General features: G+C 40.0%; 1 protein-coding gene across 2 annotated transcripts in view; it reads right to left on the bottom strand.

The window, feature by feature from the left end:
* The window catches only part of PSEN1 (presenilin 1), a 72,057-nt gene extending 50,625 nt beyond the window's left edge, over positions 1-21,432 (bottom strand). Inside the window, exons 1-3 of one of the 2 annotated variants that reach the window (XM_007095098.3) lie at positions 21,296-21,432; positions 11,737-11,818; positions 11,505-11,644 (exon numbers count right to left, since the gene is read on the bottom strand). In XM_007095098.3, the coding sequence (XP_007095160.2) occupies positions 11,505-11,591 (87 nt within the window). In that variant the 5' untranslated portion in view covers positions 11,592-11,644; positions 11,737-11,818; positions 21,296-21,432. The remainder of the gene's footprint in view (positions 1-11,504; positions 11,645-11,736; positions 11,819-21,295) is intronic. The other variant, XM_007095099.3, reaches the window with a different exon arrangement.
* Between the last annotated feature and the right edge of the window lie 335 nt (positions 21,433-21,767).

Genomic DNA, 21,767 nt, shown 5'->3' with positions numbered 1-21,767 from the left:
ATATATTCACATGTCAAAACTTATCAAATCGCATACTTTAAATATGGGTAGTTTACTGAATGCCAATTATACCTCGATAAAGCTGTTCTAAAAAATAAAGGGTCTTTCTCAAAGGGGTGTGTAGGTGCTTTCAAAGTGTTAAATAAGGAGAGTAACACTAGAACTACTAATAGATTTCCAAAATGAAAAATCTTCGCAGCTAAATATTAAGATGATGACTTAGCATTAATTAAAAAAAACCACTTTTTTATTATGGAAAAAGTTAAAACAAATACTGCCAGAAATGTAAAATGAAGTCCCATGTGCCCTTCACTCAGCTTCAATTATTAACTCATGGCTAATCTTATTTCATCTATTTTCCCATACATCCTGCCCCTGTGTATGAGGCAAATTTGGATGCATCATTTCATTCAGAGGTATTTTAGCACAGACTTCTAAAAGATAAAGAACATATAGGCCTTTTGTGTGTGTGGCTTGGTAGGTCATTTCTATCTTTAAAAATAGACTTTACTCTTTAGAGCAATTTTAGGTTCACAGCAAAACTGAGCAGAAAGTACAGAGTTCATAGGGCCGTTGGATGACTCAGTTGGCTAAACTTTGGACTCTTGATTTTGACTCAGGTCTATGATCTCACAGTTAGGGGATTGAGCCCCAGGTTGGCTCTGTGCTGACATCGTGGAGCCTGCTGGGAATTCTCCCTCTCCTTCTTTCTCTGTCCCTCCCCAACCAGCCCCCATGTGCCGGTGCACACACGCTCTCTCAAAATAAACATAAAAAAACAAAGTACAGAGTTTACATGTACCCCTTGCCCTCACACAGCCTTTCTACCTCATCAACATCCTATACCAGAGTGTACAATCAATGAATGTACATTAACATGTCACTATCACCCAAAGTCCATAGTTTACATTAAGGTTCAGTCTTGTGTCACATATTCCATGGGTTTTGAAAAATGTATAATAATATGTATCCACCATAGTATCATATAGAATAGTTTCACTGTCCTAAAAATCCTCTATATTCTGTTTATTTATCTCTCTCTCCCTACTACAACTCTGGGAAACCACTGATTTTTTTTTTTTTTACCGCCTCCATAGTTTTGCCTTTAAAAGCTATTTTCGGGGGGCCTGGGTGGCTCAGTCAGTTAGGCGTCCGACTTCGGGTAAAGTCATGATCTCATGGTTCATGGGTTTGAGCCCTCCATTGGGCTCTGTCCTGACTGACAGCTCAGAGCCTAGATAGAGCCTGCTTCAGATTCTGTGTCTCCCTCTCTCTCTGCCCCTCCCTTGCTTGTGCTGTTTCTCCAAAATAAATAAGTGCTAAAAAAAAAAATTTTAAAGCTATTTTTAAGGTTCAGAAAAACAAGTGCTATAGCCATTATAAATGCTTTCATTTCAGCGGCAGAGGGAAGGATTACTCACTATATAAATGTTGTAAGTGTCAGGGAGGGTGGGGTCCTTTGGGAAATGGTAAGTATGTGGGAAGTGAGTTCCTATGAAGCCAGATTCCCCACATCTCCTACACGATAAACTCAGAGGCTTTGTTTTAATTCCTTCTCCCTTCTCCTTACTTCAGAACAGGATGCAAGTACATGTCCAGCCACCCAAGGCATGCGAATCCTCAAACAGGGAGAATACTTCTCAAGCAGCAAAAACTGTGGAGGTATTTTTAATACAGTGTAGTGCTTGTTTTGTTTTGAACCTTGTTTTCTGTCTGCCTTTTTTTTGTTTTGTTTTGTTTTTTAAGAGCGAGAGCATTTGCGCAAGCCAGCAGGGGAGAGGGGCCAAAGGAGAGAGGAAATCCCAAGCAGGCTCCAGGCTCAGCACAGAGCCCAACACAGGGCTCAATCCCATGACCCTGGGATCATGACCTGAGCCAAAATCAAGAGCCTTGGACACTCAACCAACTAAGGCACCCCTGCTTTTTTTTTAAGTTTTACTATTGTAATTAAAAGATTATACTTAGGGGGTGCCTGGGTGCTCAGCTGGTTGAGCATCCAACTTCAGCTCAGATCATGATCTCAGGGTACCTGGGTTCAAGCCCCATGTCGGGCTCTGTGCTGACAGCTCAGAGCCTGGAACCTGTTTTGGATTCTGTGTCTCCCTCTCTCTCTGCCCCTTCCTGGCTTGTGTGCTCACTCACGTGCTCTCTCTCTCAAAAATAAATAAATCAACTTAAAAAAAAAAAAAAGCCTACTATTAACCATTACCTTATACTACTGATATAAGGTACTACCTTATACTACCTTAACTACTGATTGGATAAGCCAAAAAAAAAAAAAAAATCCTACTATTAACCATTACCTTATACTACTGATTGGATAAGCCGTAAGTAACACACTATTGAAATTATCTGAAAATTCTCACTGTTACACATAATGCTTCAACAAATATGCTTGTCTACATTTCTTGGCACTCTTATGGTAATATTTGTATAACATAAATTTCCAAAAGTGGAAATCCTAGGTCAAAATGTGTGTACATTTTTAGACTTAACTGCCAAATTATCTCCAAAAGGCCTATGTATTTGCAGACTCAATTGACAACTTGCTTCCAAATAAACAGAAACTAGGGAGCCTGGGTGGCTTAATCTGGTAAGCATCCAACTTCGACTCAGGTCATGACCTTGCAGTTCATGAGTTCAAGCCCCATGTCAGGCTCTGTGCTGACAGCTCAGAGCCTGGAGCCTGCTTTAGATTCTGTGCCTCCCTGTCTCTCTGCCCCTCACCTGCTTGCATGTGGTCTCTCTCTCTCTCAAAAATAAACATCAAAAAAAATTAACCAAATAAACACAAATTAAACTCCCATGAGCAACACATGAGAATGCCTATCTCCCCATATCTTTAGTAGCAAGGAGTTTCTTTTATTTTTTTTTTTACATTATCTCTACCCCCAACATGGGGCTTGAACTTACAACCCAGGGTTGCATGCTCTACTCACTGAGACAGCAAGGCACCCCATAGTGGGTTTCAATCCTTGCTCACTGATAGGTGAAAAATGAAAAGTTTTCACTTCTGTGTTTCTTCTTATTATTAAGGTTGATTAACTAGTCTTTTCATATATTTACAGACATTAATATTTCTTCTTATATTAGCATTGTTCAAATCCTTTGGCCATGCTGTTAATGAATTGTTCATATTTCTTTTGACTTCATAAGAATTCTTTGTACATTAAGGTATAATGCATATATTATGCATATATTATGCATATATTATGCATATATTATGCATTATCAGCATAATAATAATTTGTCCAGTTTATTTTTTCTTTTTTTTGTTTGTTTGTTTCTATTTGTTTTGTTTTTGCCCAGTTTATTTTTTTACTTTATTCACGGCAGTTATTGCCACACTTAAGTTTATAATTTTATATTGTGGGGGCACCTGGGTGGCTCAGTTCGTTAAGCATCGAACTTTGGCATAGGTCACAATCTCACAGTTCGAGAGTTCGAGCCCTGCACTGGGCTCTGCACTGACAGCACAGAGCCTGCTTGGATCCTGTCTCCCTCTCTCTCCTATCCCTCTCAAAAATAAACATGAAGAGAAGAGAAGAGAAGAGAAGAGAAGAGAAGAGAAGAGAAGAGAAGAGAAGAGAAGAGAAGAGAAGAGAAGAGAGAAATGAGGTTAGTTCTATCAGTCTATGATTTGCTAACAACTTAATAAAGTTCTTCGCATTTAACGTTTTGAATTAAAAAAAGATAATGCAGAAAACCTTTATTTTTAAAGACTAAACATGCTGTAATTTTATAAATTTAGCAACTGAAGGTATTGGACTCACATAAGTACACTTCAGCAATTGCTTTATATAGAGAATCATTATTGATCTTTCAATGGATTACTACTTTAAGGTTTCTATTTTATTTATTTCTATTTCATTTACAAAGGACTGACATTTTCTAGTGTAAATCAAAAAGGCTGTTGACAATTTATTTCTTTAAGGTCTAGAAAATTTAGGTCAGAATAAAGGAACATGAATAAAAATTCCAAAATCCCATTTATGAATCTTATCATTTTTCTCTGATGTCACTTTCCCTTCATTTCTTTACCTAAATAATTCGTTCTCAAACCCCAGACCGAAAGCACTGGCAAATTCTGAGAACGGATCAGAAATGCAAACTCTGTGACCCTATCTCAGACTTACAGAATCAGTAACTTTGGGGTTGGGAGTCAAATAATTTTTATTAACAGTTCTTCCAGAGGATTCCAATGCACAAGAAGGTTTGAAACTCCCTGCTCCAATACACATTTTAATTTTTTTAAATATCTTTTAATCTTATTTTTGAGACACAGAGAGAGCATGAGCAGGGGAGGGGCAGAGAGAAAGAGAGACACAGAATCCGAAGCAGGCTCCAGGTTCTGAGCTGTCAGCACAGAGCCAGATGCGGGGGCTCGAACTCATGGAGTGTGAGATCATGACCTGAGCTGAAGTCGGATGCTCAACCGACTGAGCCACCCAGGCGCCCCTCTAATATATGTTTTAAAAAGGCTAATCAACAATATAAAAAAATCCTAGACTTACTCTAAAAAATTCTTCTATGTTTTAGAAAACTAAGGTCTCAGCTAATCCACATAAAAGATGTAAATCTACACCAACTCAAAACATGAATTTTCACTATTCTGAAGTTTATAATTTCAATTTTCTCTAGTTCCAGTATATTCCTGTCACATCAGATGAAATGGAGGCTTCTGGCAAAAAATGATGACAAGTCAAGGAAAAAGAGCTCTACTCATCAAAATTTTGCACCAGAAAAATAAAACATTACAAACTATTTTAACAGGTACAGTAAAAGTAAACCTAAGGATTATGACAGATCACAAACTACAGAAAAAGGCCCAAATAATGTTCTTGTTAGAGCTACTTTAATATCCAAACTATACAATACATTTAGGAAACCAAGAACTTCAACTATTTCACAACTTGTAAGCTTTGGCCTCTGTCAGAAATAGTTGACTCATTAGCTAGCTTCTAGTTAGAGGTGGTGAGTAAACTAATGGAAAAAAAAGTAAAAACTTTTGATAGAATGCCACCTCTAAGTAAGCAAGGCACACTTTCTTGAGAGAAAAAGAATAAAATGAATTCTCCACTTAGCTCCTGTGACATACCAAACTATTTTTTTTAATGTTTATTTACTTATTGAGAGAGGGAGGGAGAAAAGAGAGAGAGAGAAGGGCAGAGAGAAAGGGAGAGAGAGAATCCTAAGCAGGCTCCGTGTTTACAGTACGGCTGACAGCGCCAGTGCAGGGCTTGAGCCTGCGAACCAGGAGACCCTGGGATCACGACCTGAGCCGAAATCAAGAGTCAGACGCTCAACAGACTGAGCCACCCAGGCACCCCAAAACTTACTATTTTTTAAGGAAAATTTTCTAAAATGCATTGTAAACATTTCAGTCTTTTAAACTGGAGACTGACAAACATACCTCGAGGGCATAATGTAATATATGGCGATCAATACAGGCGCTTTCAAAGACCCAATGGTAGCATGCTGTTTTAGTTTCTTTTACATCAGTTGCTCCAACTCTCCTACTACTCTTACTCACTCATCACAGAGAACCTTGAATGCTTCTCCCCTTTCCATAGATATTCCTCAAATAGCACACTGTCCTTTTGCAACTTTTCTTCACATTCAAAAACTTCTTTTAAAAATAATTTTCTAGGGTCGTCTGGGTGGCTCAGTCAGTTAAGCGTACGACTTTGGCTCAGGTCATGATCTCATGGCTCGTGAGTTCGAGCCCCACGTTGGGCTCTGTGCTGACAGCTCAAGAGCTGGAGCCTGCTTCGGATTCTGTGTCTCCCTTTCACTCTGCCCCTCCCACACTCATACTCTGTCTCTCTCTCTCTCCCTCAAAAATAAACATTAAAAAAAATTTTTTTTTAAAGACAACTAGTAGAAAAATGGGCAAAGAACATAAACAGACAATTCGCAGAAGAGGAAATGCAAATGGCCAATAAGCATAAGGAAAAAAGTTCCACCTTATTAGAAACTAGGAAAATACAATTAAAGTAACCTGAGGAGTCATTTCAAACCCATCCAACTGATACACACGAAGTCGGACAATACCAAAAACTGGCCAGGATATAAAAGAATGAAAACTGCTGTATGCTCTTGATATATAACCACTTCAGAAAACATACTGGCAAACTCTAATACAGTGTAAGATCCATATACCCAATCATAGTGATTATCATTGAGAAGCTCTTACATGTGCAGAAGGATTAATGAATAAGAGTATCATTGCAACACTGCTGGTTACTGTGAAAAATTGGAAACTATTAAATATTTATAAACAAAAACTAGATCATTTTTATATGTTCACAAAATAAATAAAAATCGAATGAACTAGAGCTTTATGCATCTATATATACATAAATTCCAAAAACAGGTCCCTTCTGCAACATGTACTTATGCATTTCAAAAATGTGGGAATTTTCTTCTACAACTTTCACATACACACATATATTTCATACACAGTTTTAAAACCTGCAAAGTGGTGATATATTAAATATCGCTTATGTTCATAAATATAGTAAGCATGACAAACACTAAATTCAGGATAGCAACTAAAGGCCAGGAAAATAAGAAGGGGAATATGGGAGAGAGGCTCCAATTTTATCTTTAATTTCTTTCTGTTATATAATTAGACCACCTGTCCAAATTAATTGCAAATTTTGTTTAGTTTGGTGAGGATTTCATTTCATGTACGATCAATATATAACAGAAACAGAAAAACCTTAGTGAAAATACTCTTCAAAATTAACAAAGTATACAAAACAAACATGACAAGACATTAAAGTTTAATAAAGTTGGGTGGTAGGTAAATAGGTACTTATTACATTATTTGTCATACTTCCTGCATACGCTTAAAATACATCATATCAAAAATTTCAGAAATAAATATTTGGATTAAAACAAGACCACAATTTTTCAGCTCTCTTGACTAATCTCATCAAACTCTAACTCCCTTCACTGTGAATGAGATTACCCATAGCGGACAAAAGGAAAACCTCTTCTCTGGGCTAAGGCAGCCCATCCTCTATATGCTAAGGATGGAGGAATGAAGTCATGGGCAATATTTTGTTTCTGGAAAGACAGAAATGTTTTAAATGTTATCTTCTACTTGAACACTAACGATATACCCTTGCAATTATACTTGAAGTTACACAACAAAGTCATCTAACTAAGACTGGGTTAATCAGCTCCAAATGATTTTAATTTCATTATACTTCTCATAGGGTAATCACCTTGATCTTATTTTCTCAGGACTGTCCCAGTTTTAAAACTGAAAGCCCTGTGTTCCAGGGACCTCTCGGTCTTGGGCATACCAGGACAGTTGGCCACCCTAACTCCTGGTCACAACAAAACTTAGGAGAGAGAATTTATCTAATAAACCATCTTAATTATACAGATGGGAAAAATGAGGTACTAAGAAATTAAGTGAATTAAACCAACTTACAAACAGCTGTTTCAAATTACACCTGGATGAGAGTTCTTTCCTTTAAAGGGCCTATTTATAGGTCACTCAGCCACAACCGCTAATTGCCAATTCATCACTGTTCCTGAATCCTCATAGGTCCCCCAAACCCAAAGGATTGCCCCATAAGTTCAAGACTACAGATGCTCCTGACGTTGGAGGAAGAGACGGAGTAAAGGAATAGAAGTCCATTTTTTACACTGATATCTGAATAAATTCTGTAAGAAAGTTACTTTCCTTCTAGTTTCAAAAATATGTTTAAATGAATGTTCATTTATTTTTATAATATTTAAAATAACCTACATGCACACTCTAGGGGATATACTGTCATAGATAAGCACCTTAACAGAACATTTTAATAGCACTTTAATTCAGAGGCCCTAAATATATGGCCCTAAAACTAAATAATGTTTGTGACAGTATCTAGCACAGGGTCTAACTCACTGAAGACATTCAATATGTTAGTTTCCTTTCCTGAGCAGCATGGAAAGACTGAAACTTTCCACATCTCTCAATTTCCTTGTGATTCTTCTAAACTAGCCACTGAGCAAATAAAGAAATAAGCCTGATAAGGACTTTTGATGCCTGCAGAGGCTTGTCTTCATGTGCTTGTATCTAACAAATCCACTCTCCAAGAGGGGAAATAAAAGAGCTGCTTTCAATTAATCCACAAAACAGTCATCTACATTCAATTTAAATTTGGACTTACCCCCATTTTTTCATAACCAACCAAAGCATGTACACAATGGCTTCTTTATAGCAAAACAAAAAAAAAAAAAAACAAAAAAAAAAAAACTTAACAATGAGATTCTTTTCCTTTTTGGTTTTGTTTTGTTTCAAGTACACTGGTGCAAAATGAATACACAAGACTTCGTATTTTCCTTCCCCAGAATTTTTTCATACAATATCTCCTTTTAGTATTGTAACATTTTCCTGGGGTAAGAGATAGTTGTAAGAACAGAAAGAACACTGGAGGAAGCTTGACATTAGAAAGCACAGTTTTATGTACCAGGTTTGTCCTATAATTTTCTATGTGATCTTGGACAAGCATTTAAACTGCAAAATGGGAATACCTATCCCATGGTAACTGGAAAGTATGAGAATGTATACAGAAGATATTTGTAAGCTGCAGAAGACATTTTTAAGAAGATAAACAAAAGATAAACTTATTTGATATCCCATAATCAATGGCAGGGTTAAAATTAAATAAACCAGGCCTGGTTTTCTAGGCAGTGGTCCCCTAAAAGATCTGGAAGGTACCACTAACAACATTAGCACTAAAACTTGCTAAAATTACACGAGTACATGTAATTATCAATAAAAATCCCATGTCAACTGTAACTCCTCTACAGCGCCCTTTATTTCAATTTATCAATCACTAAGGTATAAAACAAGGCAGACAAAAAAAAAAAAAAAAAAAAAAAAAAAAAAAATATATATATATATATATATATATATATATATATACACACCATGAAAGCCCCACAAAACCTGAGTGTGAGGGATGTAAGTAATACTGCATTAACAATGGAGAGCTAACTATGTGCCAAGCACCATTCCCACAGCTGGGGATACAGGGTTACACAGTAAAGGGAGGCAGATAAACACATTAACAAGTTAGTAGACAGTATGGTAGAAATGCTGATATGTGCTATGCACAAGTAAAGCATGGAAGGGTATAAGGGGTAGTAGGGTGGGGAAGGGGAGTAGAGGAAGGAAAGGCCTCACTGATAGGGTGACTCATGAGGTGACCTAAATAAAGCAAGTGAAGAAAGCCATCTGAGAAGAATGGGAGAATAATCCAGGACCCAGAGATAGAAATGAGGAAGCAGTGAGTAAGGGAGAGGTTAATAAGAGATAAGACAGGGATGGGGGCAGAGGAGAAGAATCCGGTCAAGACCTCAGACCTGATTTTTTCTGAGATGAGATACCTTTGGAAGGTTTGGAACAAATAGGTGACATATAACTGTGTTGTTGTTGTTTTTCCCCAAAATTTGTTAGTGGTGGAATCTTTTGTTCAAATGGATCCACAGAAGATCAATATATAAAAAGATACAGTAGGAGCTGCTCTAGTTAAGGAAGGGGTACCCAGAAACTAAGTTGGGACTGTCCCCATTTTCCCTCTCCCTACTCTGAAGTAACAGTTTTACAAAGTCTGTGGCATTGAAACTACCAAGGAACTTCATAATCTGGTCTCATGCTAACTTTTCAAAAATCTATTCCGGGGAGGGGCACCTGGGTGGCTCAGTCAGTTAAGCGTCCAACTTCGGCTCAGGTCATGATCTCGCAGTTGGTGAGTTCGAGCCCCACGTCAGGCTCTGTGCTGACAGCTCAGAGCCTGGCACCTGTTCCAGATTCTGTCTCCCCTTCTCTCTGTCCCTCTCTGGCTCATGCTCTGTCTTTGTCTCTCTCAAAAATAAATAAACATTAAAAAAAAATTTTTTTTGGTTTAAATCCATTCCAGGGAAATAGCAAAAAGGAGCATATCGAGCTGCTGTTACAAACATGTTTCCACAAAAACCAGTCTTTGTAACACCCATTATCAACCAAGAACTGAGGTAAAAACTCTTCTCCTCTCCCTTCCTTCACACACCCCTCGGACTACATACTACCCTTTACAGCTTGTGTTCCCTTTCAGGGCTTCCCCTGATAATTATTTTAACTTGATCTCACTTGATTAAAAATGTTCTGGCAGTACAGTGTGACCTGCCTCTGATGACATATCTCTGGATACAGCTTCCCTGTCTATTTATATTTTAGGAAAATTCTTCCTCCACTAGTGTTATTTCTTCTATCAGTGGTGATAGAAGTTTGCTCTACTCTAATCCTACCCATTCATCAAAGAATATTTTGTGAAGCCTTCCTCCTCACATTTTGACCCTTAATTGGAATCCTAAATCTTAGTGTGAAGGGCACTTCCAGGCCATCTAGTTAGTGCTCTAGCTCACTGCTCATTCCACAGACTAACTCTCTGCAGATGTGGTTGGTAGTTTTCCAGCCTTCTCTGGAACTGCTTTTAGTGACAAACACACACTAAGCCACAAGGCAGTCCGCACCCTTTCAGATGTACAACAGATTATGAGATAATTCTTTTTTATTGACCCAGAACTTGTTTCCTTCCACCACTGGTTCTGCTCTCTGGTTCTAACAGGGGGAAGTCTGATCCCACCCCACCCGACCTGACCCCTCACAGCCTGCATAGCTTATAGTTGGCCTTCTATGTTCCCCCATTCTGGCTCCATCTCTAAAAATCCTACCAATTTCCCAGCTATCTCACAGTCCATCTGTGGGATCTACATTCAATCTGTAATGATTAGCTAACAGAGTTGCAGGCAGGTTGGACATCTGTGTCTCATAACACTAATTACACCCCTTTCTTGATTCTCTCCTTTGAACTCTTTTTTTTAATGTTTATTTTTGAGAGAGAGAGAGCAAGCATGAGCAAGGAGGGGCAGAGAGAGGGAGATACAGAATCTGAAGTAGGTTCCAGGCTCCAAGCTGTCACTGCAGAGCCCAACTTGGGGCTCAAACCCATGAACTGTGAGATCATGACCTGAGCCAAAGAAGGATGCTTAACCAACTAAGCCACCCAGGTGCCCCTCCTTTGAACTCTCTTAGGATTTCTACACTCAGTCTTGCATTCATCACTGTGCATTGTCCCAGTGAGCATTTACTGGGCACTGTCAGGAACCATGCCGGGTACTGAAAAAATAAAAGTAAATAAAATGTACTCGGCCCATGGAAGAGTAAGAGTAAGTTAATGTAAAATAACAAATAGCTGGGGAAGTTGGAGAGGCTTTCATAGAGGAGGCGATATCTGAGGCAGGGAGAAACTATATTAACACCTACGTCTCACACAGCCTTGTGTCCCCAGCACTAAATGGTACAATGCTTTGCCCTCAGTTGAAGTTCAGCTAACAGGTAAATTTGATAAAGCAGAGAAAGCTTGCTCAGTCCCCTCAGCCTCTCTTGGAAATGAGGGAAGGAGGTCACTGAATCCATAGTCTGGCAAGGGCAGTTTCAGGGGTTGACACTGTACCTGGCTACGTACAGTATTGCTCAGGTGGTTGTCCTCGGACATCTGTGCATTCTGGAAGTAAGACAAGGGTGCAGGTAACTCTGTCATTGGAGCAAATGTATAGAAATACTTTTTCACAGAAAACAAAACCTCTTGGGGTTCTGAAAAAGGAAAAAGAAAACAATCCTTTGTGCATTACAATTATACTTTTATTTTCAAACACTTCCATAAATTACATTCAGCCAAAACAAACCTTTCTTTCATGTGTTCTCCTCCAAGCCAAGCTTTCTAAGGACCTCTCAGGCTGCTGTCATTTGCAGGCTCCCGGATCAGGTCTGAAATAGGATTTTACCAGGTCACCCAGAGTTGATCAAACCCTTGTAAATCTATTCACATGAATCAAACACTTATAATACCAATTTGTAAACCAGAAATGTATTAATCTGCCATCAACTTCAAGTGACAAACTTTTGTCAGTTTGGTAATGAGTAAATCTACTTGAGAAACCAAGTATTTTCAATCACAAATCTATCTAATGATTTCAGATTTAGAGCAAAGGGACCTAAATGATATTAAAGAATGTTCTCTTCAACATTCCTTTTCCTATGATGACTAATCCAAATTAACCTTTCTATCTCTGTAAAATTGTCTAGTGCTTTTAATTTTGCAAAATTCTCTTTGTCGTCTCATTTATCCTTACCACAATGCCCCCGAGCCAGGGGAAGCAGGTAACATACCCATTTTACAAAAGCAGAAGAGGACCTAAGTTCAGCGACTTGCTTAAAATCACACAACTGGGCAGACCAGGACAAAAATCACAGACTCCTAACTCCCAGCCTTAGGTCTCTCCTTTGCATCCTGGCCCAGCCTTATTTACACATTCCATTCGGTCTCCCAGAGTTCACCCTGGGGGGAGGGGGGGGGGGTGGGGACGCATTCCCATTTGCCTGTCTGCCTTAATTTCCACCAGCCAATATTTTTATTTCAACTTCCCTTTTCATAGAAAGTCTTCAGAAATACAGAAGGAAAAAAAAAATCTGTTTGTATACCTAAGCAGTATTCTCATTTACACACCGTAAGACATTACCACTTACACACTCACATGAAAGTATTTTGTCAATGTCCAGTTTCATTTTCACTTTCAACTTGGGTATCCTCTACCCTGTAAATACTCTTCTTTTTACATTCTAGTGATTTTTCATCAAAAACACCGAAGGCAGATTAAAAACACACACTCAGAAAGTAATTTTCTCCTCTAGTACTGAGTTCAAATTAACCCTTAATTACCTATACCTAGATCATTTAAATCATGACAAATTTTTAATCAAGGTATGCTTCCCTCCTATCCTACGTACTTTTATATACCATGCCAACCGTTGTCCTCCCTTCCAGCTTCAGCCCATGGTTAGCTGACATGAAATCAGGGGATTGCAAATTAATATTAACTAACTAAGACCTAACTAATGTAAATCTGTTTTAAAAATAAAGTTAATTAAACATACAAATAGAGACAACAGTCACCTTTATGGTGGTTATTTACTCAAAGTGGATATTTGGGAAGTTTTTGCGAGTATTGGTAATGTTTTGTTTCTTGATCTGGGTGCTAGTTACACAGGGATTTCAGTCTGTGAAAACGCACTCAGCTCTGTACCTATGATGTGTGCACATTTCTATATGCTTCAATTTAAAAATTCAGAGATTTTTGTGGAAGTAAACCTACATTTATGGTTATTCATACCACTGTTCCTGTCTCTTAAAACGAATAAAATTAAGACTTGGCAACATGTATGTTAGCTTACCTAAAAGAGAGCTGCATGCCAATAGAACAGATATATTTTTTTATAAGTCCAATAAACATTCAAAGTAAATATTCTGATCTATGCTTCTAAGATTTTTTAAAGTTGACTATCTCATTGAAATTTTAACATTAATGTAGCATTAATGATCAGCAAACAGAGCACATATTATCCCCTTCTTTCCCACAAAAACATCCAGTATAGTACCTATCACCTCAGCTAACCCAGAAATGCCAGAGGATGGCAAACAGAAAAAGCTACAAGTTGGTCACTTCCACTGATTGCCTGCTATACCAGATCATTTGAAGTATAGCTCTATTACAGAAAAACCTTCAGAAATCTGTCATTAATATTCTCATATAATCCCTCAGAAACAAAATAACAAATAAATAAGAGAGTGTTAGCCAAATGAAACAAGCAAAATACAAGAAGGGGCCATGCGGGCAAAAATAAATAAAAAGTAAGTAAAGTATATTACCAGATAAAATAGGAAACGAAAAGTGATTGTCTATTTACTAAATAGTAGTTTACTGGCTTTTTTTTTTTTTTAACGTTCATTTTTTTATTTTGAGAGAGAGAGCCGCGAGCGGGGGAAAAAGGCAGAGAGCAAGCTCTCGCTGTCAGCACAGAGCCCAACTGGGGCTCAAACTCACTAACTGTGAGATCACGAGCTGAGCTGAAATCAAGAGTCAGATGCTTAACTGAGCCACCAAGGCACCCCTACTGGCTATTTACACCAAAACTCCGAGACAGACACTGAGGGGATTTACTTAATTGCGTTCACTTCATCCACTTTACATATGAAAGCCATGTGGCACACAGAAGTCTACTAACTTGCACAAGGTCACATCCAGTACGCAAAGGAGCAAAGCAACGGCTCACATACTACATTATGTTGCCTCTGTGTAACAAACTCATCCCTGCCCTTTGGGAGTTTACAATAAGCATTAAGTTACATTATGAAACAAAAAAAGTTATAGTGAGCTGATTTTTATTACTACTAGAACTGCTGCTTAGAAGTAAATGAGATCTTTAAAAAAAACCTAGTAAATGAGATCTTAAACTTCAATGACTGATCTAACTCTAAATTAAAAATTGAAGTGTCAGAAGTTTTCCCAATATATACTCCTAGTATTTGTATCTGGTCATTTTAACTTTAGTAGTTTCTACTAGTAGCTTTAGGTTTATAGGATCTGTTCAGGTATTACAAGAAACCACACAAACTGATTATCACACTGGAGATTTCTCAGACAAGTCTTGTGAGAAGCATCAATAATGTGGTAGTCACTTTGGCATATCCCAATATCACTTTCAAAGGCACATCCTGTATTTACATGTGAAAAATTAAGGGTCAGGAAAGGTGAAAGAATTTGCCAGTGCATGATTATGGGGCAAGTAACACCGGTTCCAGAACCCAAGTATTCTGATGCCCAGCCCAGGTCTTTTCCAGTTCACTTAGAGAAAGCTCATGCTTCCACTGATGCTTTGAAGATCACAAAGCTACAGGGTGACCCTTCTTGGAAGGGCTGCTCTTTACATGGAGCTCAGCAGGAAGCACAGGCGAGCACCAGCCTGGCCTGGTGAACAAACAAACATTGTTGGTACAAAGAAAGGCACAGGCAAAGCCTGATTTGATTCTGGTCCAGTAACAGCTGAAAACAATTGAGTACTACATGAAGAAGCCCAATGACCCAACTGTCCGACTGTCCAGGCAGTGTGGCAAAGGACACTACTTGATTTATAACATTCTTAGCATTCTTGCCCTGAGAACCAAAAAAACAAAACAAAACAAAAAAACAAACAAAAAAAAAACCCCAAAAGATAGCTGTTGGGAAGTGAAGATCTTGTGACCCGAACTGCAAGGGGACGGAAGTAGATTTTGCTGTTTTCTCTCTCTGGCCACCTGCTAAAGATTTTCTGAGACTGACAGAGCACAACACTTGAATTCACTGCCATCCATTTCCTTTTTCTCAAGACACCTGCTCAATCAAATAAAAGGAAAAAGAAATCCTTCTCTGATGGGCAACTAAAATTTCCATTATACACAATGATACTAAAAAACCCCAGAAGAATACAAATAATCTCAAAGCTTACATATGCTGAACAAAAGTCCATCTAATCAGAAAACCTATCCATCAGCACTTCAAAAAGTATCATAAGAGCAAAGGTTTAGAATCCCAAAAATAAGTTTATTAAAAGTCCCATTTAAGGAAGCACCAACAGAAACATACATTTCTGTCTCTCACTCCATCTCAAGGTAACAACTAAACCTCAAACTCTTACAGTAAGCTTACTTAGTTACTGATATTTCTTTCTTCACTGTCAGAGATAAACGTAAAAATTTGTGTGTGTTTTTTTTTTTTAAGTTTATTTATTTATTTATTTGGGGAGAGTGTGCACATACACAAGCTGGGGAAGGAGCAGAGAGAGAGGGAGAGAGAGAATTCCAAGCAGGCTCCCACAGCCTGACTCCAGACTTGGACCCACAAACCTTGAGATCATGACCTGAGCCAAAATCAAGAGTTGGACGCTTAACGGACCAAGCCACCCAGGCACTCCAACAAAATCTGTATTCCACAAAAACAAACATCTCCGTGAAACTTATCACGATCTTGTCCAGCACAAAGAGTTGGTGGTTTAATGACTCTAGTCAATTGACTAGTTTCTTCTTCACTTAGAAAACCACCATAAATAGGGGCGTCTGGGTGGCTCAGTTGGTTTAGCATCCGACTTCAGCACAGGTCATGATCTCACAGTTCATGAGTTCCAGCCCTGCATCTGGTTCTGCGCTGACAGTGAAGAGCCTGCTTCAGATTATGTCTCCCTCCCTCCTTCTGCCCCTCCGCTGCTTGCACTCACTCTCTCAAAAATAAATAAACATTAAAAAAAAAAACAAAAAAACCCCACCAAAAGTATTTTTTTAAGTACCTTTGTATCGTGATGCTAAGAAGTTTTTAAGTGCCAAATGAGACTGTGATTTATTTTCCACAAAAGTTATTTATCAGCTTTGATGTTAGTTTGACATCAAACCTGGACAGGCCGCCCAAGTTCTGATTATATGGATGGGCTGGGAGAGCCTCTATGTGAGTTTTCAAAACCTCACATCCAACAATAAATGTAACCAATCTCCAAACTGCATTCATAATTAAAGTTAATAAAAATAATTTGAAATTAACTTAAAACTTCAGGAATATACACTGGAAAGACTCTGAATTTTAAGAGACTGGGAGCAAACAATTTCCTCAGTCTTACAAGAGGCTTTGTGAAGGTGGTAGACTCCAAAAAGAGCAATGATAGTGATATATCTATTTGGTGATTTTTTTCCCTCCTCCGTCCCACTCTACTTCTGCGAGCCATCTGTGGTAGATTAGATTATTATTCAGCAAATATTCACTCCCTCCCCAGCATCTCCCAGGGAAAAATAGACTTCCCCACGCCCGGGATATCGAGCTAGGCTCTGCTTTGGCGTCAAGGTGGGTGCAGCCTACTAGCCACCCTGTGCCTTTGTGCACAATCATCTAACTTGCTTTGGTCAAAGGGATCTCAGCAGATGTGACACAAGCAGACTGCTGAATTTTGCTTGTGGAGTTGGTCTTCTTTTGCTTCTGCTGTTGCCTTGAGAGGAGCTTACCATGGGTAGCCACTGCCCCTTCAGCCTGGGCCCCAGAATAAAACATGCAAAGCAGACCTACCCTAGCTGATCCACAGTCCTGCAACTTGAGGCAAATATGGAGTCAAATACTCTAAGGCACTGGGTTTTGGGGAGGTCTGTTATGTAGAGTTACTATAATTGTTTTTAAATAATAATGGTTACATGTGCTCAGAAGATGCACTGAAAACGAAAAAAGACTTAACAAATCCAGGATTCTGTATCTGAAACCCTTAAGACTAAATGTGTTTGGAATTCGTATTTTTCTCAGATTTTATAAAGGTAGTACAATGCAAATACTGTATGTTTTTAATGCTCCCTCAAAGTCTTAGAACCACAAAATAAACACATTAATAAATATATAGTGAGGGGCGCTTGGGTGGCTCAGTCAGTTAAGTGTTCAACTTCAGCTCACGTCATGACCTCACAGCTCGTGAGTTTGAGCCCAGTGTTGGGCTCTATGCTGACAGCTCAGAGCCTGGAGCCTGCTTTGGATTCTGTGACTCCCTCTCTCTCTGCCCCTCCCCTGCTCACACTCTGTCTCTGTCTCTCAAAAAAAAAATAAATGTTAAAAAAAATTTTTTTAAATATATATATTATATAGTGAAACATATAAGTAGTCTTAAATTACAACAATAGGTTCAGGTTAGATTTTTCTATCAAATGAATGACACAAAGCCTTTTGGTTTTTTCAGGGGCTTTTGGATTTCATAATTGTGGATATGGGACTATGGTCTTACATTATCAATATTTGTCATCATTTTAAAGAATCTTTCCCCAAAAAACCTTTACTTTCAGTAACTCTACATGGAAGGTATGATTACTCCCAGTTTGTCTCAAATCCATTGTGGAAATGGGTTGAATACAAGTAATCTTTAATGAAAACATGACTACTCACATCTAACTAATTTGTAAATCAGTGGTTATACTCAGCAATCCTTGCATTCTCTCTTTTGCTTTACATCAATTTAAGGAACTGTATGGGGCAGTGTGAAAACTAAACATTAATACCCTTTAATCAACACACACTGTCAGGGTTTCTTCTACAAAACCAGACATTGTGATAGGTGTTGGGGATGCTACCAAATCAGATAATGCTTCTGTTTCCTTAAGGAGCTAACTCGCTAGAGGAGAAGTCAGACAAGTATATTTTTATATTAATTACATGTTGAAATAAAAACTTTTAGATGTACTAGGTTACATAAAATAGACTATTAAAATTAATTTTATCTATTTCCTTCTACCTTTATCAAACTTGTTCATTAAAAAGTTTTAGGGGGTGGGGCGCCTGGGTGGCTCAGTCGGTTAAGCGGCCGACTTCAGCTCAGGTCACGATCGCACAGTCCGTGAGTTCGAGCCCCGCGTCGGGCTCTGGGCTGATGGCTCAGAGCCTGGAGCCTGCTTCGGATTCTGTGTCTCCCTCTCTCTCTGCCCCTCCCCTGTTCATGCTGTGTCTCTCTCTGTCTCAAAAATAAATAAACGTTAAAAAAAAAAAATTAAAAAAAAAAAAGTTTTAGGGGAGAGGCGCCTGGATGGCTCAGTGGGTTAAGCGTCTGACTCTTGATTTCAGTCCATTTCATGATCTCAGCTTGTAAGATCAAGCGCAGAGCCTGCTGGGGATTCTCTCTTTCCCTCTCTCTGCCCCTCTCTGCCAATAAACAAACTTTTAAAAAAAGTTTTCAATTAACATTCGTACCTCATACTGTTTCTACCAGACAGTGCTGCTCTAAATCTTCAGCTCCTTCTGCTATACCAGGCCAGATACTGAAAATTCCTAACAGCCTTCTCCTTCCCGAAGCTTCCCTCCCTTCCTCAGCCTTTGTGACACTGAACTCTGGAGGTTCTCCTCCCGCCACTCATTCTCCTCAGGTGGTTCCTCGCCCTTCTTCCACTCCTTCATTCTAAGTGTTCCTAGGGTCTGCGTGGGCCTCCTTGTCCCTTTCCTTTCATTAGGCATTGCTCCAACATCAACTAGAAAATCTATTTCAGTGACTCTCATATTTACAGCTCCAGGTCTGTCCATGGGACATCTTCACCTGCTGGCACTTCCAAAGTGATACTTCCAAACCACTTCCTCATGTTCCTCTCTAAACTAGTTCTTTGCTCCTAACTTCCTTATTTCTGCAATCGTTTCCCCCTTTCTCCAAACTTAAAACCTCCTACTCAACTTTATATTTTATTCCTTCTCTACTGGATGCCATGTCCTGTTCCTGTTTTTCCTCCTTTCTAAGCCCCTGTCATCACCAAAGATCAAACTCCCATCATATCTCACCTGAATTATGCAAAAGTCACCTCAATTCTCTTATCCATTCTAGCCCCCACTATTAGATTAATGTGCCTAAAGTTCTGACCATAACAGTGTCACTCGTAAAACACATTCCAAATCTGCCTAACATCACATGAAGAGTCAGTATTAAAGGTCTTTGAAAGGTTTTTCAGAATATACCATAAAGAAGTCTCTCCCTATAATCTTCAATAATATTAGTGGGAGAGGCACCTGGGTGGCTCAGTCGGTTGGGCATCCGACTTCGGCTCAGGTCATGATCTCACAGTCTATGAGTTTGAACCCTACATCGGGCTCCAGGGCCTAGAGCTTGCTTCAGATTCTGTGTCTCCCTCTCTCTCTGCCCCTTCCCCACTCACGCTCTGTCTCTCTCTGTCTCTCAAAAAATGAATAAACGTTAAAAAAAAAAATTTTTTTTTTTTTTTTAATAATATTAGTGGGGCACCTAGGTGGCTCAGTTGGTTAAGCGTCCGACTTCGGCTCAGGTCACGATCTCAACAGTTTGTGAGTTCGAGCCCCGAGTCGGGCCCTGTGCTGATAGCTCAGAGCCTGGAGCCTACTTCAGACTCTGTGTCTCCCCCTCTCTCTACCCCTCCCCTGCTCACGCTCTGTGTCTATCTCTCAATAATAAATAAATGTTAAAAAAAATTTTAATAAAATAATATTAGTGGGAAAGCAGGAGCAGAGGAAGCCTGCATCTGAGAGGAACAGGATCACATAAGCTTTGGTAACCTATGTTGTACTTTCCTGCTAGGGTGGTTCTCAGAGACCAACTTCAATCTTCAGTTTCCCCTAAATGAAAATCCTTGCAGCAGTCTAGGACAGTTACAGCCATTAACTTAAAATTCAGCAAAAATCACATCCATTCAAAGAAAGTATACCTAGGACCATGCCACTTCTATTATCTACTGGGCGAGGGTAGGGGGATAATCCATGCACTCAATATATATGATCTTTTTCTCATTGTTAAGGGTTTATTATTAAATGGGGGTGGGGGGGGCTTAAGTTGGTTGAACTCTGCAAATGAGTTAAGGAGAAATGAAACAAACAGGCTTTTTTGCAGGTGACCGAAATTAGCCGAATGCAACAAGCTCCAATCTACTTTGCTGTTTTATTCTCCTTCATAACAGTTATTTTAATGGTCAGAGTGGGTCACTAGAGGCTTAAGATCCAGAGAATCCCTGTTTGTGATACACCCTGATTATAATACCCTTCCCACTTTAACTCCAGGAGTGAAAACCTTTCCCTTTCCACTGTTAAAAAAAAAAAAAAAAACTCATATAACAAGACTCCCTAACCAGATGTGATTTCTACTTGCCTGAAACTTCAGAGAATGTTACAAGCTTTACAGCGTGCTCTGTCATATAGTTATATATGCCACAGTTATTTGCATCTTATCCTTATCTCCCAAAGTCCTGAATACTGTATTAATCTTGCCCAAAGCAGGCAAGTAGTGCTTTTAAAATTATTATTCAACTGCTCTCTTACAATAAAAAAATATTTATTTGAAAAGAATCCGAACGGGAACAAAACGTAAATATCCAAGACACATGCAAAGCAATATCATGCCTCGCGACGGTTCCAACCAAGGCAAAAGCATCAGACCCTGTTTTCCTCCTCGAGCGTCAGACACAAGGAACTTAGCCCTGAGTGCCACTCGCTTCCCCAGACAAGGACACACTCAGGGTATGAGGCGCGGAGTTTCACTAGTTGCTCAACCAGACCGGGGGCAAGGAGCTTCCTCTTTCTCCTGCTCCACTCCAGTCAAGACCGGCAATCCCGGCCCAGGGCACCTGCGCCCTGAAACATCTTCGGGAAACCAGCACTTCCGGAACAAATCTACGGAGGGGAATCTCTTCAACCTGACCGCGCGCTGAGCCGGGAGCAGGAGAAACGGGCCGCCCCTCCTCGTTCCCCACTCGGGGTTCCTCGGTCCCCGCTCGGCCGCGCCCCGTTCCTCATCCTCGAGGACACCGACTCCACGGCCCGGGCAGCGACACAGGGCCGGGCCCTGCCCGCGACGGCCCGTGTCTGCACCGTGTGAGGGGCACCTTCCCTTCTCCCCTAAGTCCCCATCACGCACCTACTCTTCTCTCGCCGCCGACACCGGCCCCTGGCAGGGGAGGCTCCTTTCCGAGCAGCCGCTGTTTTGTTTCCGATGTGAAATCGCAGCCTCTGGAGCTGCTCGGCCTAGGCCCCGCCCAAAAGGCTTCACTGGCGTCGTCATTTCCGGCTCTGGCGTCGTTGGCGGCCAGCCGGGGGAGGGGCGGGACCTGTAAGGGCAAGAGCAGGGCCCACCGGTGCAGGGGCGGGGCCTAGAGAAAGAGGGTGGGGCTTCCGGTAGCGCGAGCGCAGATTGCGGGGCAAACCCTGCGCTCCAGCCGGCCCAGGGAACTAGAGGAACCCGCCCAGAGTGCTGGCTTGAGTCTGAGATTGTCAGGGATTCGAGGCTGCTCTTGAGCTGAGGATCAACGTTTCTACCTCACCTGGGCCCAGCGGGTGCTTCTTATGGCCTACAAGTGATGGCAACTTAAATCTAACGTTTCTTTCATTTA

This window comes from Panthera tigris, chromosome B3, assembly GCF_018350195.1.
Source record: "Panthera tigris isolate Pti1 chromosome B3, P.tigris_Pti1_mat1.1, whole genome shotgun sequence".
NCBI classification, from domain to species: Eukaryota; Metazoa; Chordata; class Mammalia; order Carnivora; family Felidae; genus Panthera; species Panthera tigris.
The sequence above is the reverse complement of the archived record's forward strand: the minus strand, read 5'-3'. Positions and strand labels throughout refer to the sequence as shown.